The sequence below is a fragment of the Anticarsia gemmatalis genome, chromosome 10 (assembly GCF_050436995.1).
Source record: "Anticarsia gemmatalis isolate Benzon Research Colony breed Stoneville strain chromosome 10, ilAntGemm2 primary, whole genome shotgun sequence".
NCBI lineage: Eukaryota > Metazoa > Arthropoda > Insecta > Lepidoptera > Erebidae > Anticarsia > Anticarsia gemmatalis.
The window spans coordinates 6163531-6190806 of NC_134754.1; the positions used below are offsets into that span (position 1 = coordinate 6163531).

General features: G+C 32.7%; 6 protein-coding genes across 9 annotated transcripts in view; 3 read left to right on the forward strand and 3 right to left on the reverse strand.

Moving 5' to 3' along the window:
- The window catches only part of LOC142976286 (solute carrier family 22 member 7-like), a 7776-nt gene extending 3431 nt beyond the window's left edge, over window positions 1-4345 (forward strand). The window contains exons 3-9 of the mRNA XM_076119574.1: window positions 452-555; window positions 1578-1732; window positions 2167-2335; window positions 2781-2916; window positions 3160-3462; window positions 3701-4014; window positions 4120-4345. Coding sequence (XP_075975689.1) covers window positions 452-555; window positions 1578-1732; window positions 2167-2335; window positions 2781-2916; window positions 3160-3462; window positions 3701-4014; window positions 4120-4345 — 1407 coding nt within the window. The remainder of the gene's footprint in view (window positions 1-451; window positions 556-1577; window positions 1733-2166; window positions 2336-2780; window positions 2917-3159; window positions 3463-3700; window positions 4015-4119) is intronic.
- A 1078-nt stretch (window positions 4346-5423) lies between these two features.
- Window positions 5424-14644, reverse strand: kar (monocarboxylate transporter 10-like protein kar). Its single transcript, XM_076118878.1, has 3 exons — window positions 14137-14644; window positions 9746-10864; window positions 5424-9472 (listed from the first exon to the last, which is right to left on the reverse strand). Exons 1-3 carry the CDS (start codon window positions 14384-14386, stop codon window positions 9417-9419), a joined length of 1425 nt encoding a protein of 474 aa, XP_075974993.1. The 5' UTR covers window positions 14387-14644; the 3' UTR covers window positions 5424-9416.
- A 695-nt stretch (window positions 14645-15339) lies between these two features.
- Ufl1 (UFM1 specific ligase 1) lies at window positions 15340-18780 on the forward strand. Its single transcript, XM_076118923.1, has 6 exons — window positions 15340-15626; window positions 15779-16761; window positions 16868-17309; window positions 17418-17876; window positions 18068-18279; window positions 18529-18780. The coding sequence occupies exons 1-6, from the start codon at window positions 15544-15546 to the stop codon at window positions 18645-18647; spliced, it is 2298 nt and encodes a 765-aa protein (XP_075975038.1). The 5' UTR covers window positions 15340-15543; the 3' UTR covers window positions 18648-18780.
- Window positions 18781-19156: 376 nt separating this feature from the next.
- LOC142975839 (prefoldin subunit 3-like) lies at window positions 19157-21224 on the reverse strand. Of its 4 annotated transcripts, none has more exons than XM_076118925.1 (5): window positions 21106-21224; window positions 20919-21020; window positions 20280-20519; window positions 19991-20145; window positions 19157-19837 (listed from the first exon to the last, which is right to left on the reverse strand). In XM_076118925.1, the coding sequence occupies exons 2-5, from the start codon at window positions 20985-20987 to the stop codon at window positions 19750-19752; spliced, it is 552 nt and encodes a 183-aa protein (XP_075975040.1). In that variant the 5' UTR covers window positions 20988-21020; window positions 21106-21224; the 3' UTR covers window positions 19157-19749. The 4 variants fall into 4 exon arrangements, with proteins under 4 accessions (XP_075975040.1, XP_075975039.1, XP_075975042.1 ...); XM_076118924.1 differs by having other exon boundaries at window positions 21100-21224; XM_076118927.1 differs by having other exon boundaries at window positions 20919-21033; window positions 21106-21221.
- Window positions 21225-22063: 839 nt separating this feature from the next.
- Window positions 22064-22434, forward strand: Ggamma1 (guanine nucleotide-binding protein subunit gamma-1). The gene has a single exon (XM_076119114.1). The coding sequence runs from the start codon at window positions 22064-22066 to the stop codon at window positions 22274-22276; it is 213 nt and encodes a 70-aa protein (XP_075975229.1). The 3' UTR covers window positions 22277-22434.
- Window positions 22426-26044, reverse strand: Drep1 (DNA fragmentation factor-related protein 1). The gene is made up of 2 exons (XM_076119113.1): window positions 25236-26044; window positions 22426-24958 (listed from the first exon to the last, which is right to left on the reverse strand). The coding sequence occupies exons 1-2, from the start codon at window positions 25712-25714 to the stop codon at window positions 24832-24834; spliced, it is 606 nt and encodes a 201-aa protein (XP_075975228.1). The 5' UTR covers window positions 25715-26044; the 3' UTR covers window positions 22426-24831.
- Between the last annotated feature and the right edge of the window lie 1232 nt (window positions 26045-27276).

Below are 27276 nucleotides of genomic sequence, written 5' to 3' on the forward strand. Positions count from 1 at the left end.
AGGTGACGCAAGCGAAGTTGCGCGGGTCAGCTAGTTTATTATAATTGGATAAACTATTAAATAATTGAGTGGATTTTTATTTTAATACAAACAAGTACGTAAAAGAAAGCTATGCGGTCTGCTATGTATATGAATTCTGAGTAAACTTGTTGTAGAGTTTTCTCTGCACGAGTTTGTGTGTTGACTACAAAATAATGCCAAGTATATTGTGATTCTACATGTTTCTAAGCCCTATATCTGTTTTGTTGTAGCGTCGAAATGCGTGCCAATGCATTCATTACAATAATATACATTATTAATGAGACTATTCGGTATTACTCACTTAAACAGAAAATAAATTGACGAGTTAAAGTTCTATTATATTATACCTACAGCGATATGAATATTTAGCGATATAATTTTGAAATGTACTAATTTTAATCGAATAATTCAAGGCTTAATTTTGTTGCAGTGGCTTGTATTTTGCGATGACAAACTGAAGTTATTATCAACGGCTATCATTAGTAGATTTGGTTTGGTCTTCGGTTGTATCATTTTTGGCTTAGTATCGGACAGGTAAACATATTCATTTTATTAGTATAATAAATTAATAGTAGTGTGTCGTTTTAAAAAGCCAATGCCCACACCACACGTAAATAGACTGTAGATATCTTAATACAAAACTTTACAACACATTGTATAATTTCATTTATTGACTCTACATTTTGCTTGCAACTTCGTTGAGTTGACGCCAGGGAACTTATTTGTCTAACTTTTCAAAAAGTAATTATTTTATATTCTAATACTTATGAAAATTATATATATTTTATGCCAGGTTCAAACAATATTATTATACTAAGCAACCTGTCTTATCTATGAATTACCTACATTATTAACTGAACTTCGCTGAACTGTAATATGTTGTCTGCTTATGTTCGCATAATAACTTTCTAATGTATTTTGTTAAAGCAATTTGAGTTGTTATAATAATATACAACAAAGTGTTAAAGACTCTTATTAAAAGCAGATAGAGTACCGAAATAAAAGAGTAGACAGAGTAACACAGAATATTGATAATTATGTATTTATATATGTTGAAGGGTTACGATTAAGGAACTTCATTCAAAATATGGTAATAAACAAGTTCAGGGTTTCGTGATTAGTAATTTTCCGCCTTTAGGATGTACGTATATGATTACTGTAATGAAGTTGCTACAGTATTTATAATTCCGTTAATGTTTCCGTGTAGGAGTGCGTGGTAACAGTTTACAAAAACAATATGGTTCTAAGATCTAAGTTGTGTTTATTTGTACCTACTTGTAACTCCGATCAAAAAATGTTTAGATAATAATGTCTAATTAGGTACATAATACATGTGATAATTTTGTCTCTAGTTTTCTTGCAAGTAGTATACATATGCACTATTGTAACATCTTCCATACTGTAGGTATGACCGATTCTTATAACAAAAGCACCAGTTATCATATCTGCAGGTACATGACCCTTTCAAAGGTCGTCACTTCACTATACGCAGTATAAACATTATCTTACAACGTAAAACCATTATCTTCATGTTCTTACTTAATGTCTGATTTTAGCTTTGGAAGACGAACCGCTATTATTCTAGATGTGTTTGCAGAACTTGTGTTTGGTCTAGTTATCACATTCTGTGATTCAGAAGGCTGGTTCCGATTAATTGCATTTTTGAAATCATTATTTGGCAGCGCCAATTTCTATATGGGAATCATACTTGGTAAGATTGAACACTTCTATCAGACTATAAAACAGGTTTCAACAAAGTGATTGCGTCTATAGAACGTTGATTTAGTAATTACTTAGCGTTGCTGTCGATTATGACCGGAGGCGATCATTCACTTATATTGTAATAACTCCTTATCAAATACGTTCACACAAAGTCGTGCAACTCGCACGAACACTATTTAGTTCGTCCTACTTTACATATATTATGGTACTAATAAACAAATACTCTATGTGAACAAGGATAAGTATAGGTGACTGTAATAATATTCATTTTATGTCACCATTCACTACTTATACTATATAATAATACGTGAAGTACTACAGCTACGATTTTACCTTAATGAGCGCTTAATTATAAGTTAATACGGTGACCTTTAACGGCAGAGAAAAGCGAATCTAACACACCATTCCCTTGACCTTTTTCAGTCTGTGAAATAGCAAGTAATAAATGGCGGTCTTGGCTTTGCGTCCTTGTAATGTCCCCGCGGCTACTCAGAATGATCTGCATGGTCCCACTGGCTAATAGTGCACCAAACCCTGAGACATACAGTTTTATTGCCTGTATATACTGCTGTTTCTGTTTTATATCTTTACGGTAAATATATATTATGCGCATTATAGAAATTTTCCAAGTAAAGGACATGTACTAACCGGTTTATATTAAGTTAATTAATATCATCAGCTTTGTAAGTGTATGTAGCTCGCCTAGATCTGATTTGCCCTCACCTCTGTAGCCGTTAACCTTGTCAAATTATGTTAGTTACGCATCAGTAGAACATAACAACAAGATCCTATACCTAAGTTTTTATTTAAGTCAAGGCACATATTTCTAAAAGGGGAGTGTAAAAGAAGTGCGTCTTTTGTTAACGATAAACACTTCGAGAATTTTACTCAATATTTTTATTTATTTTTATATTTTATTAACCCCCGACGCAAAAATGGGAAGTTATAAGTTTGACTTGTCTATCTGTCTGTTGCATCATAACTCTCGAACAGATGCAGTGATTTCAATTTAGCTTTTTTATAAATATTTGTTCTAGATGGAGTCCAGAGTCCCCACAATGGCTGCTATTCAACAGGAAAATAGCCGTGGCTGAAAAAATCTTACTAAGAGCCGCCAAAACCAACGGCATCACCCTCTGTAGTACTTTCAAGATAAGACCTATTAACTGTAGAGTATGTTTTCTTATACATAATTAATATTAAAATTACATATAGCCAACAGGCTTTTCTTTATTTTCTTACAGCATATGCAAAGCCTGTTCTCTCTTTTTTAATAATAGGTACGCACTGGTACTGTACATAATTAACTATTATCATAATTAACAAGTTCCCATGCAGTTAGAAATTGTAATATTATCTTATGTTAAGGATGTTCTTAGCAAAATGTGTGTCAGTACATTAATAATTTTGTTTCAGGCGTATAATTCGCTCGACGAAACAACGACTTGTATCGGAGTCATGTCGACCTATAATATTAGAATGTTATTTTTTGTAGCAACAATATTTTGGGCTCTATATTATTTTTTATGGAGCTCACTATACGTAAGAATGTACAGTGAAGAAAACTCACAGTATTTATTAATTAAAGTGTTTTGTTTTATCGTCATGTTCACGTGCCTGACAATAGTTTCATCTCTGAAATTGACGCTACGATATTTGCTGTTAGCGCACATTTTATTAACAGGCACCTTTAGCGCTGGCATAAAGCTTTTCCGTAAAGTGAGTTTATTTATTAATATCGATACGTATTGTTAACCTTAGAAATTAATTTTCAATAGATCAAGAAGTACCTACAAAATGTTAGTGTTTTTGTTTTGGCTACACAGAGAAAACGCATTAAAAAAAATATACAAGAAGGTACTCACCGTAACAGAGTTATGGATAGCATTTAAAAAAGATAACGTTTCGTAATTGTAACTACTATATACTATATTGACATATTATTTTTAACTTTCAGGGAACTATACATAGCTTCTTCGCTTCTGTGGCGTTGGCATCAGGTCTAGTGGCACACGCTCTAATTCTCAACATAACACCAAGACTTTTTGCCATCAACATACGTGCTACTTTTTTCGGGTGCTGTCATGCAACGGGTCAACTCGGCTCTATTATCAGCTACCTACTTTTCCTTTTTTGTCCTACGAGTGAAATAACACTCATGGCTGTGGAACTAGCGGTTACGGCAGTCTTGGCTGGATTGTGCTTTATCATTCCAAATGTTGATGAAAGGGAACTACCGGATATTGTAAAAGATATGGACTACTTCTCCGAGTAAGTACTTAAGGTCAATGAACTAATCGAATTAATAAAAATCATCGAGTTTCGAACTGATAAATGGTAAATTAAGTGATAAAATTGTGACTTTTGTCTGGACAGATTATCGAAGCCTGTGCGGTGGGTGACACAAAAAACGAACTCTCCATCTCGTGAAGAAGTAGAGATGAGGGTCTATTCTTTCGGGAGCACTCAACGCAGTGTGTCATACAACCACTCCGATGAAAGACTGCCTGCCCGACGCATAGGCTGCATACGAATCTGGCATGTTCTGATCAATTGCATTAGGAAAAAACTAGGCATGAAAATTGCTACAAATACATCTTAATTACGAAAATTTTAAGTATTGAGCTTATCAGTAATGTTTCCGATACGTGAATGTGCAAGTGCATGAAAGTATGCAAGGAATTCGATTAAATGACAAATGTAGGCTATCTACTTGACAGATTTGGAAAATGTAAAGCTGTTTTAATTTGTTGGTATTAGTTGTAATGGATCGAAGGATAGTGAAAAGAGGCAATAAAAATAATTTAAGTACATTTACTATTTTATTGCATATTCCCTGTTTTAAACCCCAAAAGATTATTTTCACATACAGAACATCCAGACACCATTCGAGCTGTTCTGTTTTCAATTGAAATTATTGAAGAGGGCGCTTTAACTTTACTCACATTACTCACAAATTAAAGTTAATATACTTCGAGTACGAATGACTAAACACATGGTAAGGTTGATATGTCAAGGTATCGTTTATCTGGCCCAAAATCGAAACATTACGTTGTTTGGCTAAAACGGAAATGAACTGACAATGAGTTAAATACAAGCCATTGAGAAAACTGCCAGTTGAACAATTTGCAATTTCACGGCTACTCTATTACTCTGCAAGGACGAATACATCGACAGCTGTGACGGCGTGTAGTAATAGAACATACGTATTGCGTCCTGAAATAGGTCTTACTTTTTATGGAAGCGTGTGCCTGCATTTATGTTAAGTTACTATTGCAATTCTATTTACAATGCATGTAGGATGTGCACGTTTCGCAAACCACACGAAATTCAATGAGCTGATTTACCTATATTATGTTGCAGTCGATTAAATATAAAATATACAACGAATGATCTTTCCGATTTAAATGGTTTTAAATGCTGTTAATAACGTCGATCACTTCATGACATATATCAAAGTTGCTTTTTAAATTTTCATCCATCGGATTTTGATACACTCATTTTTGAAGCCAGGCGGGCCGCTGCATCATTATAATAATGATAAATTAATAGAACATAGAGATATTCATCACTCATTTGCCAACACACATTGTTTAGTAGGTGTTTTGCAACTACACGCATAATGCAGACAGGTAGGTAAAGGCCTCTACGACACAATAATTCTATGTTGAATAGACGTTGTCTGGATATAATAATACAACTGTTTCAATATATATGTGCGTAATCTTTATTTCTTACTATAAAATAAAATTTTACTTAATATAACATGTGTGTCATTATTTTAACAATTATAACATTTTTTGAAATCGTTGAGATAAAGTCCTCATCAACAATAACATTAAATACATAGACAGAATATTTTAATTAATTAAAACAAATATAGTTATGTCCTGGCAAGGAACAAAAAGGCGATCATTATATGTCAATAAAAATGCATAAAATGACATCGAGTTAAACAATCAGTATAAATAATAATTAAAGCAAGGAAGAACACAAATTAGTTGCCAAATCAAAGGTCTTGAGGTGTCTTGTAGCGCAATTCTCTACAGTCGGTACTGTCGAGTATCGAGAGTTTGACATTTAAAATGTACTGCCAAAATAGTTCTTACGGAGCCCGATAGAGGCGCTCATCACATTTTCATGTAATTTGTCTCTAGTTGTAGAGAATCACGCTACTGATTTAGTACACATTGCAGTATTTGCTTTGACATAATAATATTAAATGTTAGGTCATAACTGTCACACAATTTAATAATAAATTAATATAGTTCCCTATGTTAAACAAATGTATAGGAATATGTACCCCTTAACACTAATTAAAAATACAAAAATATACCAGTTAACAGTATGGTAGGTACTAGGTACCAATTGACACAGTGATTTACAAGAATATTTATATGAAACCGATGTTATATATGAAAAATATAGTCTTACTTTATTGTATAGAAAAATAATTTAAGGTCGTATGAGATAAAGGGGGTTTTTTCTTGACTTTAATAAGCTCTGAGATATATCGAACAATGGCAACTTTTAGTAGTTTCTTTGTCTCACTTATTCAATAGATATGCTTATGACACGTACCAAAGCCCGAAAACCTTCAACATTTTGAATTTTTTTCAGTACTTAATTGAGATATATTTAATTTGTCCACTTACAATCTAGTTGAATTTAGCGACATTTAACTCATACGACCTTTTTCGCTACAAAATATTGTTAGTTTAAGTTCGAAAGAGCAGGTATGGTAAAATAATATTAAGTTGACATAAGAGTTTTAAAATTAAAAGCTCGCTTACAAATTACGCAACCGGACTAAGATTTCCAATTTAAAACAAAACAAACATTTTTACCCATTAAAAACTTCTAGATGCGTAAATTTGGAAATAATTTGAAGAACTGCTAAGGCACATTTACCAATTACTTCTCTCACTCATTAACAATCACAATCACATTCATTTTTACTAACTCGACGATTTAAAATATTAACTTATTATAATGCCATTATAAAAAGACTTCTAACATATTTAGGTATCGGGGAAATATTTTATCCCTGTTTCAATAACACCTGAATGTTTCGACGAAGTCGTGAATATACGCGTAAATAAATATGTATGATTAATTTCATTTTAGATTAAATTCCATTTACGCGAAGTAATACATATGTTTTTTCACAGTTTAATATTAGGTCATTTATATTGCACGTGCTCGCTTAAATTGTATATATTAGGTTTATACTTTTCGAATAAATAATAATACGAATCATCAATCATTATGAGCTATATAACAATTGTAACATACATAAATAATTTACTTTAATTTTACTAAATTAGTGGACATTTAAACTTGAATAATCCATTAACATTTATGCTTGAAAATATATCTGAATGTAACAATACATTATTATGTCATGTACCTATTACTTTTTACGAATTTACATGAACAAAATGTACCTACCGATTGCAAATTAAAATCTACAATTTGAAAGGTACGTAATTGAACATCTATAGACTATATATAGTTTTAAACATGTTCCTACCTACGTAATAATGAATATGAACTCTGATTATTATTAAGATATACCTATTCTAGTTTAGATTTAAAACCTAAACAATATTTATTTATTTTATTTTATTTAAACATGAATGGTTTTATAGACCAGGCATTTTTTATTTATCTACATTTACGAGGATTATGATTTTATATCACAGTATTTTTCATTCCGATATATAAATCGAATCATGTCAATGAAACTTGAGCCGACCGCTATCCTAGTAGTGCAGTGAAACAAAATTATTATGCTGATAACTGCGTTACAGTTTGCGGTTTTCCGGTACGCCGAACACCGGTATGGTATTCCATTTGTAGTTTATGGTTTAATTGGCTAGTTACTTTATATTTACCTCTTGTTGATGAGGTGTATACATCGGATTTATTAAACGTAATGTTATTTTTAAAGGTAGATGAAACGAAGTCAATGCCCATAATTATAATAATTTGAGTAATAAAATTAGTTATTGATGTCAAAATGAAATTGGGAAACGTATGGTTAAACTATGTGTAGGTACTTAGGTAATGCGACAATCATTGGATTCGCATAAAAATATTCTGCTACTTTTTCCACCGAACCTGATCCCATAGTTATTACGAAAATATTGGTATTTATCTGTAACTTTAAAATTATCTAAGGAAGTTAAAAATCGTTAAATAAGTACTTAATATTAGGAGATTCCAAATACATATCTAATAATGTTTTTTGATTAAGTATGTCACGGTATATAATAATAAATATGTAATTATTTCGACATTAATTTCATATGGATATGTTTATTGTCTAAACACAAGTAAAATGTATTTAACTGTGGCGAGAAAAATATAAAATCGATGCGTTTAAAATCGCTATTATAAATCCTAAAGCCTCTTAAAACTACGCCTACGTCGTTAGAAAAATAAACCATTATAAACATAGATTTAACATTAAACTAGGAACTTTTAACTACATATAACTACGTACTTAATGGGTAACTGTTAACGAAGAACGAAGCTACTAGAAATGCGTAGTCGGCCGAAATATTGCTCATTGAATGCAATGGTAACACGGCTTTACTTCGAGAACTGTATCTACACAATAATAAATGTAAAATAGTTACTTTATTGTGTATATAAGTTAATTAACTAACTAACTTATATACACAATAAAATGTAATTCTACCTGTAGGTAGGACATACTCCAGTGGCGAACGATTAATTTGAGCGAATATCCGTATGCAATTGAATACATATTCAGCGCATCTCTAGTAACTCCGTAGGCACAGAAAGTAGTCATAATCAAAACACTATAAAATGCACATTATTTGGTAACTTTACAAACATCAGAGTATGAAGCACTCACAAAACGAAACTATGCTAGGTAATATGAAAAACTTCGATGGGTATCTCCTATACCCAAAAATAATAAAAACAATTCTGGAACCTAGTGTGGTTGAAGGATTGCATTACTTCTCACGTCGTGACATAAAAAAAATAACATAATGTAAGATTATTATACCTAAATTGCTTTTCAATACCGCAAATCCCTTTCTTAAAGTGCTTCATACTTGGAACTTTAAACATACAGTATAATATAGTAAAACAATAATTACAACTATATTATTATTTCCCATTTTAATAATTATGCTAAAAGCATAATATGTCAGTCTATACACGATTATTGTGCGATATTTCAGTAAGTATAGATTACTCTATATCACAAGTCAGCACTATGACAATCGTATAACCATAATAACATGATATTCGTTTTAGAACTGGAAGAATAACAACTTCGACTAAACATATGGATATCTTTTAAAAATTAACTAGCTTTAATTGACCACATACGTAAAATACTATTACGATTTTCTACCAAGTGACCTGTTGGATCTAATACTTTATAAGACTTTTGACTACACAATTTCATTTCCAGTACTAAAATATAAGTCTTAACTTTTTGGATAAAATATCCAGAGCACGATACCACGAACTGTAGGAGACTACCTAAGTCAATAAATATTTTCACTTACCGTAATTCAAAACCAATATAATTTTCAGTTTCACAAGTCGATTACTGTCCGCTAATGCACTTAAATTATTTTCGAGACGACTGAGCAGTCTACTGGTTTGAGTATCAAATTAAAATTCCGTTATAACGTTGTTTGGTGATTAGCTTCTTTATTAAGTAACGAGTCCGGTGATCTTTCTGTAAGAAAACAATATTACAATAATAAGCATTTTTAGTTACAAGTATACAAATGGCGTACAATTATTGATTATCTTGTTGTAATAACGTTATTTTATTTCGTTGTTGTTTGTAGCAAGATAATAACTGGGAAATTAACCAATTACGTCAATAGTCCAGCAAAATAGTTTTATCACTCATAATATAATTGAACCTATTGTCATTGCGAGCAAATCTGCAATATATTTTTATGTTGTGCGTAAAGTATATAGTAGTAATAGGTAATATACTGACCTACACGCACTCCAGTTGGAGAACCAGCAACACCATTTGTATGAGCGGCACCTCGATTTGATGTTGGTCGATAGAAGCGTACAGCAAACATTAGTGTTGCTCCGACTAAAGGCGATATGCCAGCCAGAATAAAAGGCACTGTGTAAGAATTATTGTTAAGACCATATAAGAGACCCGCTATGGGTGGCCCTATCGACAGTGGCGTAGCCGCCACACCCAGCATACAGCCGATCGCTTGAGCCGCATGAGCTCCACCGCACAGTTCAAATGCAATAGGTCCTATCAATGAAATAAATGCACCATCGAATAACCCCATGCCTAAAGATATAGCGATCAATAATCCGAAATTGCGCACGAAAGGCAGAATTATTGTTAAGATGCCTATGACGTAGAAAGATATCTGTTGCAACAAAATTCTATCAATGCCCGGTTTATCTGCTAACCAACCAAAGATCAAACGACCCATGCCAGATGTTATAGCTATACACTGCAGAGGCAAGTTCTGATTAACATCAGTAAAATGAATTTCGATGAATTTCTTGATATGGACGTAAGGAACAAAATATCCAAATAATGCCACTGGCATAGACAAGGCCCATATCAGATACTTCCTTTTTTTCCAAATCTGCACATCTACTATAGAGAGGAACAAAGCCTTAGACCCCTTTTCCCTAGGCGGCTTGACTAGCATTGAAGGAATGGGTTTAAATAGCATACCACATAATGCTAAGCCAAAAGTGATAACTGCTAACAGTCTAAATAACCAGTCTAACCCATAATTTTCGATCATATATTGCATTAGTGGCGGCATTATTACGGTAAATACAGAGCTACCGATTGTAACAATACCGTTTACTATACCTAAATGCTTTTTAAAATAGTGACCCAAAATGGCAAGAGAAGGAATATATGCGAACGATGCACCTAATCCATACATAATACCGTAGGTGAAATAAAGGGCATCTACATTATTGGAAACGAAAGAGGACAAAAGCATGCCAGTAGTAGCGATGATGCCACCTAACATAGCCGTCGTTCGAAGCCCGAGTATACCACTCACTATGCCGGATACTGGCGAGATGAAGAATGTAGTTCCCATTGTGAGTCCGCCCACCAGAGCTGAAAAAGAAACAAATACCACTGATTAATTAGGAGTTTTTCTGTTTTCCATTACCTATCCACATTTACTCGAAGTGCGTTGCGTGTTATCAATCAATAATTTTCCTCTTATTTAATAAGGTACCTAACGCATACCGATGCAAAATTTCCATTTTTATATGTCGACAATCACTAGTAGCTTTAAAAGTAAAATATATTCTGATCAGGATCATAATTACTCACAAATTAGCAATACTGTATTTATATCTACATACGTTACGAAAGTTTAACATATCTTATAAAAACGATTCGGCTAATGATCCATTTACACCAGTCGCTCTTTACATGCTACTACGGTTTTATTTGAGTCTAGCATGACACTCATAACAAATGACTGAATAATTATTCTATTCGGTCTCATCGGACTTGACGCATTTAAGCAATTGGCTACAATTTGCCATGTCTTCAATTATTCCATCACATTAGATGGACAACACGTCCACATTTCCGTGAAATGGATCTTTACGGTTTGCTACGTGAAAATAGGTCACAGCAGAGGCAGACTTTTACTAGTATGTTGGAGTTTCGCACAATACAAAAACCTAATATAAGTAGCTATATTACAATATTACAATGTGTTATGGATCTCCCTACAGTGATAATTATAACAATTAAAATAAAAACTGTATGTTTTAAAAGCGACTACTTGCTATGATTACGATGGTTTTAAAGAAATTATTAATAACATGCCGGGACTGAAAGATTATTAGAAATAAATGCAGTTAGTGACGACGATTGTAATTGTGCGACTTTCTGATCCCAGAAAAATCACGATAAATTTCCATAAATTCAAGCTTGTAAGCAACATTAAAAGCATCCTATATTTAGAGTCACGTATCAGATAACATTATCTATTCTCTAGAGAAATCCGAAAGTTACTGCACACGTGTTTATCAATCAACATGGAAGTCGAAAAATCTAAATATAACAAGCAGTTAAAGTTGACAAGTGACACACAATGTCTCGTAATCTAATCGGGTCATCACTTCACCAGGCGCAGGACAAATCACGAGATTATATTGTACCTACATATGGGTGTTTTTCGTCCGATTATTGAATGCAAGTCTTACTATAATGATCACAGTAACATTTAATCAGGTCTCATCAATTCGACATTTTGCTCCCCTTAATCACCTTTGCCATCATTATGAGAATGGAGAAAGCTCTTTGGAAAATGTATCTATTTATAGCTTGTCCTTAAAAATGGTGCACCTATACCATCTATGGCACAATTAAGCATAGAGGCGCCCTATTAATCGATACTAATTACCCTTAAATGGTTGCCAAATGTCAACGAACTCTCATGGCTGTAATTTGGAGCACTTGCCTCTTAGGTACCTACCAACTTTTTTCTTATTTCTTCACTATTGTCTTATGTAACTTGAACTGACTGCCCCAAATATTAAAATAATGTATAACACACATTATAGTGTGATTATTATCGAGTGAGTTTTTCAGCATAATAAATTACCATTGTAATAAGTCTAGTTTATTAGTAAATAGGTACCCATCTTCGGTTCGTGTGAATTCTATATGTAATTATTATTGATGCTTCGGCTTAACCATATTTATGAAAAAAGATAGGTACCTAACTAGGCGATAAAAATCTTAAACCAATTTTATCTATAGTGATCGCGATTCGCGGCCCACCGTGAATGATATTAGATAAGAATAAGATTTGGTTAAGACCAAAACAAATAACATACTATCTGACTATACCTACCTACTTCGAAGAATCCTATTGGAATGTACAAAAAATGCGTAGATACTTGACAAAATCGACAATACTTGTTGCGTCATCCAACCGATAATAACACATAGAGTAGGTATTGATTTGGGCAACCAGTAAAGTTATTGGTTTGTCGGTGCGTCAAAAGAATAATGAAATTGAACGCAATGAAGTAGTGGCCTTCGACGCAGGCGCCGCGCGCCGGTCGTCTGCCGCCACGTGCGTTGTCTCTGGCGCCGCATGACACTCTGTCCTATTAAATGTTTCGTTGTTTCGTACTTACTAGTCCATTATTATTATTATTGTCTCAGGTAATTCACACCGATATTAAATTCTTATCATTTAGGCATTGCGATCGATTGACGCATACAAGGCATATTTTAATGTGTCACCAAAAACGAAACTAATACGATAATTTTATTATTTAATTTTACTGACTAACTTGCTGTCTTATTTTCTTCAATCATGATGGCGTGTACAAGGTGCAACTGATAGTGCTAGTGTCTACCTACCTACCTAATTATTTTGATAAGCAAAAAATAATTAAATAGCCATAGCTGCTAGTAATCACCTAAAATGTCCAGATAGGTGAATTTTATTTTATAAACAAGGTTTGTAAACTTTTAGTTCCAGTTTACAGATATTTTCAATTTGTAGGTTTTTTAATCCTTGATTTTTTTTTTATTTAGTTTTAATTGAAAGGTACATTAAATCAAATTAAAATATTAGTCAATTAGTGATGAATTATTAAAAAAACACCTAATAATTGTTATATTTTAATGATACAGATTGCATAATCACATACTGATTTAATGACAAATATTACACCTAACAATCAACAGGAAATTTTAATTAAAGTTAAATGATATATTTCAAAATTAATTGCTATTAATGAGAACAAAGGGTAAACTAATAATATAAATATGTTAGATTGTAAGTACTGTGTAAAGTAACCTGATAACCCTTCTCAGTACACAAACACAATTATTTGATAACAGAATATATTGGCTTGTATATTGTATGATTGATAATGTGTTCTGATTTTCACAGACAATGTTGACAGAATCAGACTGAATTATTATACAAAGATAGGGTGCAATGGACCATTTTAATAGATTATTGGCCTGGATAGTATGTACCAAGCACCACTAGGAATAGAGTGGAGTGATATAAGTAACATATTTACAGCTATGTATTTATTTTTTAACTAACTTGTTGTTTTATTATTTCTTCCTTAAATTAAAAAGAAATATACTGTACCCATGCAGTGTTTTTTTTTATTGATGTAGAATGTCAAGGAAACTTGTAGTGTAAGCTTATTCAAATGTAAACAATTTACATACATACCTAGGTATATTATGAACTATTGCCTAATCAAATATTCACATGCTTCAGTAGCAATTTGCAATGGAAATTATAGATGACGAAATTAAAACCTCAGCTGAGTAAGCACACTTTATCTAGGTGTGTATTGATGTTAGAATGTACGTAAATTAAAACTTACCTGCACGACTTTCGGCATTAGGAACTCCATTCGCTATAAGATCTTTTTCGAGGACGGTATAAATAACACTGTATGAATTGATCACGCCGAATAACAGGCCATTGGTAAGGAAAGATCCAACCACCACTGCGATTGCTCGAAATCCTCCATCGGGAGGTCCCACTGGTTCTTCATGACTTAAGTTACCATTTGTATGAGCTTTATTTCTTTTTCTTAGTAAATCTGAATTTTCTTTTGGTTCTATATCCATCTTGCAGTTATATAAATCCTCCGAGACGTATTTTAATCAGTTTCACAAGCACATGGTGCTAGTATAATAATGCAATAGGTATCTAAAAAGCTAATACGATCACACTAGTCGAGCAGAAGTAAGAAATGTTTACTAAACAATTATTTTAAACATTTATAACAACTTTAATTCACCAAATTTGTTCTTGTACTGTTATCGGAAAGTATAGGTACTTTTAGTGCAAGATCTAAACAACTTGACAAACGTCCATTGACTGAATTATAATCGTGTTGTGACAAATTTGACATAAAGACAGCAGGCAAGAGTTGACAGCGTAAACGTCAGGCAAACGTCAATTATTATTTTTTTTTTTTTGTTATTCCGTTTCACGGTTCTGTGATCAAACAAACGTCAATTAAAGCTAGTGTTGCTAACTACATCGTCCGAGTCAACGAGATTCCGCAAATACCGAAGCCAGGGTCATGCCAATACCAGATTCTCACGAGTTTGGTAAATCCTACTTCATAAATATAGATATTTAAAATTGGGTATAGGATTGGAATCCCTATAATAAAATATACCACCTGAATTACGCTGTTACACTATTTAAATACATTTTGAAATTTACTTTTCATTTTCATGGTAAGTCATTGTAGGTAGCAAAATTATGTGAAAATTCGTAAGTATTTCGTTTTATATTACTGCCAGAATATCAAATCAGGTGGAATTTTATTTCGACTTTTGTTATCAATCGTTGTCACTTTATCTATCGGATAGGTTATTCGACACTTAAACGCAGGTAAGCTGTAACAATCCACCCATATGCAAATTTTATTTAAAAACAGTACCTAGTTAAGTAGGTACCTATTATTCTGTATATTTATCTATCTACTCATTAATCGCCTATTGAGTACATCCCTAGTAATGTTTTTGCTTGCTTGGTGTAATTTTCCAACTATTTCCGTTGGCGTGTCAATCAGCTGTCAGACTCAGTGATCGTGATTATGTTGACAAGTAGCCTGCAGCTGCTATCGAGGAGTGTTTTGTCCTCTTATAATTTTGCTCAGGACATACGGATACGTAACAACTACAAATCTTAATACAGCAGAACCTACAAGCCAGTATATTCACGAAATAGTCCTCAAGGAGCACAACTGTGCAGGTCAAAGTTTGGCGAGATGGCCCCTTCAACAGATTGGGATGAGATTAAAAGATTAGCTGCTGATTTTCAGAAAGCGCAGCTAAGTTCAACTTCTCAAAGGTACGAAATATATATTCCTAAGATTCATTAAGACCTCTCTGTTGTCCCATTCAATGTCTTCGGAATTAGTAAATAAACTACTTTTGCTACTAGTTGCAAACTACTTTTACTTTTAGTACCTACTTGAAATAATAATTTATTTATACTTTCAGGTTGTCAGAGCGAAACTGCATTGAGATTGTCACAAAATTAATTGAATTGAAATTAATTGATGTTATATTTACAACTGATGGTAAAGAGTATCTTACACCTCAACAATTGACGAAGGAAATTAAGGATGAATTGTATGTTCATGGTGGTCGCATCAATACAGTTGATCTAGCTAAAGAGCTCAATGTCGATCTAAGTCAAATCAACAACAGTGTCTCTGACATTATCAGAGGAAAAGAGGTGCAACTAGTTTCAGGTTATCTGATAGCCCATTATTATCTAGAAAAAGTTGCAAGAGAAATCAATGAGAAATTGCAACTCCAGGGTCAGATATCTGTAGGGGAGTTAACATTACAATACGATTTACCTGCAGAGTTACTGCAACACAATGTATTGGAGAAATATTTGGGTAAAATAATTATTGGAAAGCAAGATCCATCAGAGCCCAGGACTTTCTACACTGAAGAATACATTACGAGGACTAAGGCTAAGATTCGTGGAGCCTTAATGGGTTTATTGAAACCAACCCCAGTAGCTGTTATTGTAAATCACTGCAACTTATCAGACCGCTTATTTTTGTCCCTGTTTGATCAAATTAATGCACCTGGAGTACTTACTGGACGGCAAACTGGAGCTCTCTATGTACCATCATGTTACACCAAGTCTCAAAATGATTGGGTGATGAGTTTCTACAAACAGAACAATTATTTGGAATATGATGCTTTGTCTCGCTTAGGGTTGTCTGATCCCAAGGGTTATGTAAGACGTATCCTGACTAATGAGGATTTGACTTTTCTTAGCAGCTGTGTGATTGGATCACAAATAAAACAGCAACTGGAAACAGCTTTAGAAGAATGTATTGCATCAAAGAGTTATTTAGATGTTGTATCTTTGTTACCTTCAGTTTTGACAGACACAGACATTGAAAATGTTCTAGATGATCTACTGAAAAAGTCCAAATCAACAATATTATTTGATAATACAGGTAAGTCCACTTTAAAATCACAGGGTTATTTTATATGAACTGGGGCTTATAAATCAGAACCTAATTAGAGTAGAGCAGCAGCACATTAACCAAATTATTTCTTTAGTTTTCAGCCATCATTACATTGAAATTTTGAAACAAGCTTGCATGCCAATGACTCAACAAAAAGCTGAGGCTGTTGTAAAGTCTGGCAAATATCAACAATTCTACATTGAAAAACAAATGAACAAAGCAGCTGAATTTACACAGACTGGTCATGTTGACCATAAAGCTGAGAGACGTGAGGAGCGTAGGAGAAAAGCTGCATCTGGTAAAGGTGGTGGTGGCACTCAAGGCCGAGAAACTAAGACTAAAGCTGTTAAAAAACATGCCAGATCAAAACAGACTGCTCACGATTCTGACTCGGATGATGGTGGTAATGCAAATAAAAAAGCACAAACACAACTTGAAATTGTTTCTGTGGAAAATATAGAGAACATCATTAAAGAAACACTTGAAAATGAAGGTTTAGAAGATTTGCTTACAAGAATTTCTGAACACCTTCAAGGGTAAGGAAATAGTAATACTTACTACTCACTCAGAAAGTAGCAAACTTGTATTTTTTACATATATAATATGCATATTAATTACATGTCATGTATTTGTTATTTTTTTAGGAGCCTTAACCAAATTGCTTTAACAAAAGCAAAGGAGACTGCTGATAAATTACTTCAGGATGCTAGTCAAAACAGAAAACAAACTCATACATCTGCTCAAGATAAGATTAACATTTTAGTCAATGACATGAAATTGTATGAAAAGGGTTTGAAATCTCTACCTTCAGATCAGCAGCCCCAGTTTATCAAATATTTGCTGAAATCACTGGGTGGTGATATTCTTTCGGAATTTTGCAAATATGCTGCTAATCAATGTAATTTATCTGTGCAAGTGGATGTTTTGTCAGTTGAACAGAGAAATAAAATAATCAATGACTTGTCAGACGAATTCATGAAGCCATTAGTGTCCCTCAATGCAACATTGTCAGATCAAAATACTGAGGCATTTTACCAAGCTGTAGATACATGTTTATCTGAATTTGGCATGATTTTGAAAAAAGTTAATAAAAAGGAAGACAAGTGAGTATGAAAACCATTTTGAAAAGTAGAATTCTTAATAATAATATCCATTATAACCCATTGCTGGGCAAAAGCATTTGCTAATTCCGCCACACTCGCAATTCGCAAATACGGGTTGGTGAATTAGCATGCTCTTAATATGGTAATATTATAATATTTTGATTAATATAAATATTATTTATTTTCTTCAGGCACCTTATTCAGAATCATAGAGAAAAATTAATTTCTGAGCTAGAAGGGTGTGAAGATCCAGCCTTAAGTCTTCACATTGCGGTGTTGGCAATTTTCACTATTGTCACTCAAAATATGCTTCATGCCTCTGGTAGACAAGTACCAGTAATCATCTCATATTTAAAAACTCAACTTAAAGAAGAAGATTACAACAGACTTCAGTCGTGGCATGGTAAGTTTTGATATGTACTGTTATCTTGTATTTTTGGGTTGATGTAATGTATAATATATGAACGAAAAGCTGTATATAATACGCTATACTAGATGGCCTATATCAAGGATAGAATGAGAGAAATGAGCCAAACTGTAATTCTAATTTATATATTAAATCCCCACCAGTAGGGATAACTTTGTTCATAATTTTGGAATTCTAATGAGAATAAATTTTTAGCCTCAATGAAATCTACTTTCCTTTTCACAGAGTTGGTAACAAAGTACTTAACATCAACTGATGAAGAAAAAGATACAATTGAAGAAAAACTTAGCCAAGAGTTACCAAATTTAAAAAATATGGTTCAAGAAATCAAGAAATATAAGTAGTAATATAATCACATGGCTGGACAACTGGAAATGAATACCTGATAGCAGTTCGCATTGTTTTTTATTTTATTGTATGTATATGATGTAAAATAACATAATATATTATGTAATATATTTTTGGTCTGGTATAACATACTTGTTTTTTATTCTTATTTAGGTATTATTGCTTATTATTCAATTTCATCTTGACCTTTGACAACAACTCCATAAGGGTTTCTGCACACAGTGCCTGCGGGCTTGTCGGCGTCATTTGTTCTTAGCATTCGAGCGGTAATGTATTGACAACTCTGCGCGGCTTGTAATGCCGCCGGCATTTGTGTAGCAGCCATATTAAATATTTGGATAAGAGGTTCAAACCAGAGTGTACGACAGAAAGAGCTTCCTTAACAGGGTGGGCACTAGAGAATAATTCACAAGAAGTTACTTATATAGGTACCTTTCTATTTCTTATGCAGGATTGATTCGGTTTATGTTACGCACTCACGGTATCCGTGATTTAAACAATACTGTATCGTAGATAAAAAGCACTTTATTGTAAAAGTTGAGTTTAAAGCCATTGCTGGTGTCTGTTTGTTTTTTGAAATAAACTCAATGTATACATATGTTTAGTAATAAATATAACTAATTCACCTTTGTTCTCATTAAATAGTTTTTAAGAATTTTTACTCCAGATCAGGTGCATAATATACCTATCCAAGTTTCCATAATTCAGGATAAGCCGTCAAGAAGTTATTTTATTTTCTATATAATCCAGCTAACAAACGTAAGTAAAACTTAAGTGATTAGACATTTTACTAATTTTTCTTCTTTAGTGTTATATTACAAGAGCTGGCATAGTCACAAGCCAAATGAATTTACTACTTGTAACTGAACTGAACACAGGAAAATGTAAGATAGGTACTTTTAATGTGCTGAGCCTGAAGTGTCGGAGATCCAATCTCCTGTGGGAATAATCCCCATAAACAAGATAAATAATTAAAGTTTTAATACTTTTTAGTACTAACAAATTAAAAGTTATGATTGACAAACCAGTGTTTATAAAATCCAATATGTTTTTTTTTTTATTATTATTTTGTGAGTGCAAAAGTATTTTATAGACATTTTAACTAGATGCTTTTGCAGCTTGACGTTTTTTGACATCCCAATTGTAAACTCTGGCCATATTGACTTCTGTAGTTGTCCATTGATCTCTGAAAAATTTAATAATCAGTCATATAAAGTAAAGTTCTAATATATATAGTGTTTCACATAACAATAATATAATGGCACTTACAAATTACAAAATTAAGGAAAGGTTTTATGGAGATGTTAAATGCTATATATTAATATTATCATATTATTACCTCAAGAAATCTAAATCATGTTCTACACAAGCCAAGTTTTTCTTTGCAGTGAGCATATTGGAAGATAACAGGTGTTCAGCGTCCTCTAAGGTATATTCTAGCATGACATTTGCCCCAAGCCACAAACATACTTTATCTGTTGGTGGTATGCTGGCCTGAAATAATAATAATTTGATTCATACTGTAATCTATGTATAATAGTCATTTTAAATAGTCATAAAGAAAACAATGACTAAATAATAAATAAAATGATGTTCAAAATGTGATCAAAGTAAACTTTGCTTTATACCTTCACAAATACTTGATCACTTAGAAGAAATTTAGTTTCCATATCCTCTTTTTGGATTTTTAATTTTTCAATCATTTCCAATGAACGGGCCAGTTCTGGTATTTGCTGACGCAACCTCCTTCGTTTCGTGGCTAGTGATAGTTCCATGTGCTTATATTTAGAATGTTGTTCATCAAGACTTCTCAATACCTTCTCAACAGGAGAGTTTTCAGGCTTGCTCATAAATTCATCAACATTTTCCTAGAATTCAGATAACATAGGTACTATGTATTTGATCATAAGATAACACTAGGAGAGGGAAAATAAGTAGGAACTTATGTGGGCCCTTTATATCTATAAGAGCTTCATTTTTTGACACCTACAAGCACCTAACCTTACCCACCAGTAAGAGCAGTTTTAAAAAGATACGAGTGGGTAAGTACAGAGCCAAGCAGTAAGTATCCTACTTAAAGATAAAGTTGTGCGCATTGTGTAATCATTTAAGCCAAATAATACTAAGTATTTCGACTGCCGACAGCCGTACTTCTAAAATTGTACCGAATTACAATATAATAAAGAGATAAATCAGTTAACTATGATTATGATAATAATACACATAGTCTTCACAGTCTTTATACCTAAGTTATCTGAATAACTTACTACAAATACGGCTTCAGGTATTCCAGAATAAGATTTGGGATTTTTTGTGCCCGCTCCGTCGCCTTCCATTTTTTGGTTTAGTAAGAGGACCAAACTTGTGACCTAAAAATAATGACTAAAAATATTATTTTTACACTAATACTAATGATCGAGTAATTCAAATTATCAATAGAATATTAACTTGTACTTGAAAATCCAATTTATTATCACATGAGGGGCAAATCCAATTTGGTATGATGAACACTCGGCTCGATGAATGAATGAGTGAGTAAATAAAGCAAGAGCCAATCAGCCATGAACGATACGATACCTAATAGGGATGGGGGCCCGTCACGAAATAACTAACTCAAGCTATTCCGTGGGGCCGGCAATTTACCTGGCCTACTTTATTACGATAAAACCAAAACTACTAACTAACTAAATAGAAATAAGTAACTGTCGGTCGCAAGTTGTATCGTGGTATTGGGATAACGCTTCAATTCGAATTCCTACTGAATTAGCGAAAAACAAATTCACTTGTATGCAGGCTAGTGCACTGAAAGAGTCAAATAAAGCAACAAATTAATTTCACTGTCGCACACAAAACTAAAGTTTCTAATCTATATTAAAATTTGTATATTGCACTGTACTCTAAGATTTGAACCATGGAGGGTTTAAGTACAGATTACCGTAGACTGTAATACTATATCTTCGTTAGGTATATACATGGGTATATATTTATTTCATAGAAGCATTTTATTATTTTATGTTTAGTAAACGCATCCAACATTTACACATTGGCTCAAAAGATAACTATTCAGCTTGTTTTGTAATACAAAGACCATTGTTGCCAATTGGAAAGAATGATATAATCACATGAACGAATGAGTCAATCTCAATTGTCAAAGCTTGTGCTTCAACGCAATATTTGCTGTAATACTGAAACTTTCGCGTTTTTACCAACACCTACCTCAATTTTAACCCGCTGTGAGTGCTAAATTGATATTGCATACAGAGAAGTGTACTAGTGTAATGGTGTCATCGAAATTGTAATGCTAATCTTCATTTTCAGATAAATCCTTCAAGGATCCGTGCGGCTACGCCCTGTTTTATATCTCCAAGAGTTTCATTTTGTTTTCAACATAGGCCTATCAGATACTGCCGTTATGGATATGATGGTGTCAACGTTACAACAACAGCGAGCTGTTACAGAACAGCTACGACGCGAAGCATCAATAAAACGAATTCCTGTTTCCGTGGCCGTAGCTGACATTGTTAAATATATCAATGAACACGAACAAGAAGATTGCCTTCTTGTTGGCTTTTCCAGTCAAAAAGTGAATCCCTTCCGCGAAAAAAGTTCCTGCACTGTTCTTTAAAAATGTCTGTATGTATTTCTTAACCATCAACTAAGGGCTATTTAATTTGTGTGTAACTATCTACTATTATTGTTTTAATATTATCAACAATCAAAGTTGGGAAAGATGTCTGTTCTATTATATCACTGTGTAAATGAATAAACATAACATTATAATTTTCCAAGTGTTTTATTTGTGCACAGTAAAACTGAATTCTCCAATTCCTCTATAATGGATTATTGTTACGCTACCAATTCCATGATAACAAGAAAACATTACATACTCTTTAATTTACATAACTTGGTGCGGGTATTCTTGTATTAGCTCCTTGCATAAATAAATAAATACTAACATAGTACAAGCAAATAATTTAAGTTGTTGAAGATTATTCAACAACTTAAAAATCTTGTTATAAACCAAGATAAGAAAAGGGAAAACAGGTCTTTACAAAAGCCAAATCATATCCTAGGTGTTAAAAGTTTTAACTGTTACAAGAGTGAAATATCACAAAGTTTAGACAGAATAAACTACTGGCGTATTCAATCACTACATTATTTACATAAATCCCATATAACAAATTAAGATAGGGTGTTTTATTTGGTGTTCACTCTGAAATGTATTACATACTATGATTATAAATGTAATATTACATAGATTAAGAGTACATGGTATTCTGCCCAATCATTAACACTAAGATTAACTATACTTTTACAATTTATTCTGTATTGGTTTACATATAGATGTGTGTAGGTCATAATGAAGTTCCTGGCATGGCTTGAAGTACTAAACTACAGTATGACGTATTAAACTGTGTATCAGGCAGTCTAACCAAATATCAGAATGAACTAGAATCGCTTTGAGATAGTGTAAACTAATTGTTACAAGTCAACTCTGCTACTTATCAACTTAACCAAACCAAATCCTGTCTGATATCCTATTAAAACAATTGGCTATTATTTTCACAAGGCTAAAATATAATTACTAAGTGCAGTATGAGGTTTCTACATCTTGCCAGCTATAGTAATAATTTTAATGAGTGCACTACATTATAATGATTTATACATGTAAATATTACGTATAATCTAGCACAGCAATTTAGTATTCTAACACAAATTTTCACCTAATGGTTGCATAGAATAATTAATGATAACAGTAAGAAGTAGAGGTTGACAATGGTTCAATTTAAGTTAAACTAAGATGACTACTGAGTATCTAAATTATACAATACAAAACACAAGGCCTCTCTCCAAATCTTCTAATGATTTGACAAAATCTTCCCTCACATGTCTTCTTAAATAAGTAACATGTTACAATTCCATATGAGTAACTAATGTTTGATGTTTGTAACTCCATTTTTACCACTAAGTGTGGTGTGTTCACCCAGCTACAACATTTTGTGGAACAAATCAGAAAACATTTCATATAAGGTATGGCAGTGGAATTAAACATAGGAAAACTTATTTAGTATCTTGTAAATTGTTTGAGCAAATTTGGAATTAAATGAATAAATCTTACACTAGGGGTAAAACTATATAAAAAAATTAAATTTACCAACTATCAGTCTTTTAAATTGATGTTGATTATCAACCATGTGGCAATTTGTCTCTCAAAAGTTTACAAAATATGGAAAAGAATATAAAATTAAGATATTCAAGGATCGTAAATGCTTAGCACTAGCATACCTATTGTCAGATTTGTCGTTAAAAGTACATAAAAAGGTGGTATCTTAATTATCAACTAAGTACTAAAATGACCATTGGCACCACCAAAGGCATAACACAAAATGCCTCCTTTGCCAGTCCAAAGAATTAAACAAAGATGAAAATTTATAAGATATTCCTAATAGTTGACTGTTATGTACCTACTACATTATTTTATAGTCTAGTTATATACATAAACATCTAAATACATTTACTTACATGCTTCTTAAGACTTTTATCATCTTTCGAAATCAGCTCATATTCATAAGATTAGCGTTGTATTATCACTAACATCTACCATATTTTATTATTTACTTGCTTAAAGTTTATTCAATATTATACATTACAACAGATATCGCAGTATACAATGTTGAATGGATCATACCTTCATTAAAATTTTAAACAATATGCTAAATCTTGCTAAACTATCATATAAAACTTACAAATAAAACTCCAATAACTAAATAATATTTATAAAAAGGCCTCCATGTTTGAATTATGATGAATAATCAATTTAATGCTACATGTACTAATTTTACTCCTTTAGAAAACTTAAGAATCAATCTATGCATACAAGCAAGTAGATTATACAATATCTCCTTTTTGTAAACTTTTGAGGTAAACCATTCCTTAAAAATAAATTGAGGGTTACATTTTTGCTGTATTCATCATAGCTTGATTCAGATTAATGCATTATGTAAAACAAAATATACAAATTTAAAAATATTTAAATAATACTGACATGGAATGCATAATAATGAGAGTGTAATTTAGATAATACATTGTGCTCAAGTCATATTAGCCTTTTAAGCATTCAGAAAGACTGTTTTGAATCAAGTTATGATGAATTATGTATGATGTTGTTACCAGAGTGATTTACACAGTTTCCTTGACTCTCTCTTGCTTGGGTGGAGACATATCTTCAGTGCCATTTGCTACACTCTGATGGTACAGCTTCAATAACTCCATAGCATCTTGAGCTTGGCGTTTCTCTAGTAGTATCCTGTAAAATAATATATTATTTATTTAGTTTGTGTATGTATATGTGTGTGTGTATTGTGTACAAAGATTAGATTGCATATCTTTAGATATGCAATCTAATCTTTGTAGAAATACTAAATACACAATGTTTGTATTATTTCTTTTATTTTGTACCAGTCTTATTTTTTTGGGAGAATTTTGTGTGATATGGATAAAAGATATTATTGATTTCAAAAAAAAGCAAAAAACTTACACCCATACATACTAAACTAATTAAAAATTTACAAAAAAATATATACCTTCCAGAGGCCTCCTTGATGTGTTCCAATATGATTCTATTGTCTCTATCTGTCACAATGTCTGCAAGACTATCTGGATCCATGTCTGACAACAATTCCAAATCTTGACCACCTAGTAGTGAGATGTGGCACAAGTTATGCTGCAAGCGGCCTACCAAGCTGGCTACCTGCCCTTTGTCTCCCAATGTAACGTCATCAGTTTGATCCAAGGACACTTGGCACTTAGGCATATTTGGTGCCCATTTTTCATTGCCATGCAAAATCATAAGAGAAGTATCAGGATCTAAAGTCGAGAAATATTCTTCATCGTCGACTTCAGTGCCGTCGGATTCTAAAACCACTGTCAGATTCTCGGATGGCATCCCTAATTTATCTGGTACTTTAGCCAGCAGATCTTCCAACGAAGATGCCACTATTCCTTTCTTTTTATCTCGATTCACGTCACAAATTTTATACGGCTTGTTAATATCATGCTCCATTGTTATGGTTTTCACTGATACCGTGTTCAGTTATCAAATACCCTAATGTGTTGTTCACTTAATAAAAAAAACGTAATTTATATCATCAATTGTAACAGGCACAAGATAATCTCATAGAAAAATTGACGAATAAGGTTCACAAAGTGGTCGATTTGACGTTTATTATTATTGCCAGAATAGAATATTACCCCGTAACTTTCCAGTGCATTTTCTTTTTAGTCACAACGACGACTTTGGTTAAGTATTCACGAAAGCTGGCGAAATTCGTTAGACCTGCACTGTCTTTCTTTGAACGACTGTCTGCCACAAGCTTCTGAATATAACTCCCGTTTGCCGCTCTCGGCGCGCGGCGCCTGTCATGATACGAATATCTATCTACGATAACATAAGCTATCTGCTATAATACAATATGTAGGTACTATTCTGCTATTTAAGTGTATTTAGTCTTCTATGAAATAAGCAGTTTAAGCTAAAATAATATTACTTACGACCGTAAGTAATATTATTTAGTAGTAGTAGTTGTTTAGTAGTAACATCAAAAGGAAGTAAGTAGGTACCTGGGTAGCACTTTAGAATTCAGTATTAAATAAGTACCTACCTACCTGCTAAATAGTTTCGAAATTTGTTAAAAAATGTTTAGGAGTTTTTTACTGTTAAATTGTTTATGAGCCATGAATACTGTAGGCTGTAGGTAGCTGGTGTTTAATATCGGTGTTTCATATTTTTGTGTTTTACTCAGTTTTCTTCCATACCGTCTCAAAATCTGAAAGGAAATTGGTAACAATGACGAATAAATATTTTCCTGAAAAAAATATGATAATCACATGACAATGTGCACCTCATCTCAGCAGTGTGTTTTGGAAAAATAACAATGGGTAGGTTTTACTTATATTGTAATAATTAAATCCTTGAAGCCACCACAATGGTAAGCTATATTTTATGCACAGTTCACCAAAAACAAAGTCTTTAATGAGAAAGGTTTTTTTTGTTTAGCTGAGTGGCGATCCTGGCTTTATGCCGAATTCCACCGTCTTAATTAAATAACTCAAAAATTAAGGTGCTAGGCAACCAAAAAAAGAAACAAAGTTTTGTGTAAATTTGTGAAAAGATGTCAAAAATATATCGCTGCGATCGAAGTGCTATCGTCCGATAGTTTTGCAATAGGAAACAATATTTCTAATAACTTCTATTAGTCCACTCAAAAAAGCAAGTGTAGAGTGCGTGAGCGGGATCCTAAGCAATTTCTTCAGAAATTGGTTCAGGATGCTTAGAGAATAAACATACTAAAAATCCCCGCCTCTAGGCGTCGTTATAATTTTTACATAGCCCCGTTGTAAACTGAAACAAAGAACTGAAAGAACCTACATTTAAGGAATGAAGTATCTACTAAGTACATACCTACCTATTGATATTAATAAAGGTGAATAACCCCTAGACATAGCAATCGAAAAGACCCGAGACGATTTTCCCTAAAAGTTGGGTGTATCGTTTTATTTAAGTATCAAGGTATATTGTATTTGATAGTATAATGTACTTAATGGATTTTTAATAGATATAAAAAT

Coding starts and splice junctions, on each gene's coding strand:
- kar (XM_076118878.1), bottom strand. CDS start 14,386: ATGGATATAGAACCAAAAGAAAATTCAGATTTACTAAGAAAAAGAAAT. Junction 10,865..14,136: donor TAATGCCGAAAGTCGTGCAG/GTAAGTTTTAAT, acceptor TTTCTTTTTCAG/CTCTGGTGGGCGGACTCACA. Junction 9,473..9,745: donor TCCAACTGGAGTGCGTGTAG/GTCAGTATATTA, acceptor GTTTTCTTACAG/AAAGATCACCGGACTCGTTA.
- Ufl1 (XM_076118923.1), top strand. CDS start 15,544: ATGGCCCCTTCAACAGATTGGGATGAGATTAAAAGATTAGCTGCTGAT. Junction 15,627..15,778: donor CTAAGTTCAACTTCTCAAAG/GTACGAAATATA, acceptor TTATACTTTCAG/GTTGTCAGAGCGAAACTGCA. Junction 18,280..18,528: donor CAGACTTCAGTCGTGGCATG/GTAAGTTTTGAT, acceptor TCCTTTTCACAG/AGTTGGTAACAAAGTACTTA.
- LOC142975839 (XM_076118925.1), bottom strand. CDS start 20,987: ATGGAAGGCGACGGAGCGGGCACAAAAAATCCCAAATCTTATTCTGGA. Junction 20,520..20,918: donor TACCTGAAGCCGTATTTGTA/GTAAGTTATTCA, acceptor TCTGAATTCTAG/GAAAATGTTGATGAATTTAT. Junction 20,146..20,279: donor GTGATCAAGTATTTGTGAAG/GTATAAAGCAAA, acceptor TTATTATTTCAG/GCCAGCATACCACCAACAGA.
- Ggamma1 (XM_076119114.1), top strand. CDS start 22,064: ATGGATATGATGGTGTCAACGTTACAACAACAGCGAGCTGTTACAGAA.
- Drep1 (XM_076119113.1), bottom strand. CDS start 25,714: ATGGAGCATGATATTAACAAGCCGTATAAAATTTGTGACGTGAATCGA. Junction 24,959..25,235: donor ATCAAGGAGGCCTCTGGAAG/GTATATATTTTT, acceptor ATTATTTTACAG/GATACTACTAGAGAAACGCC.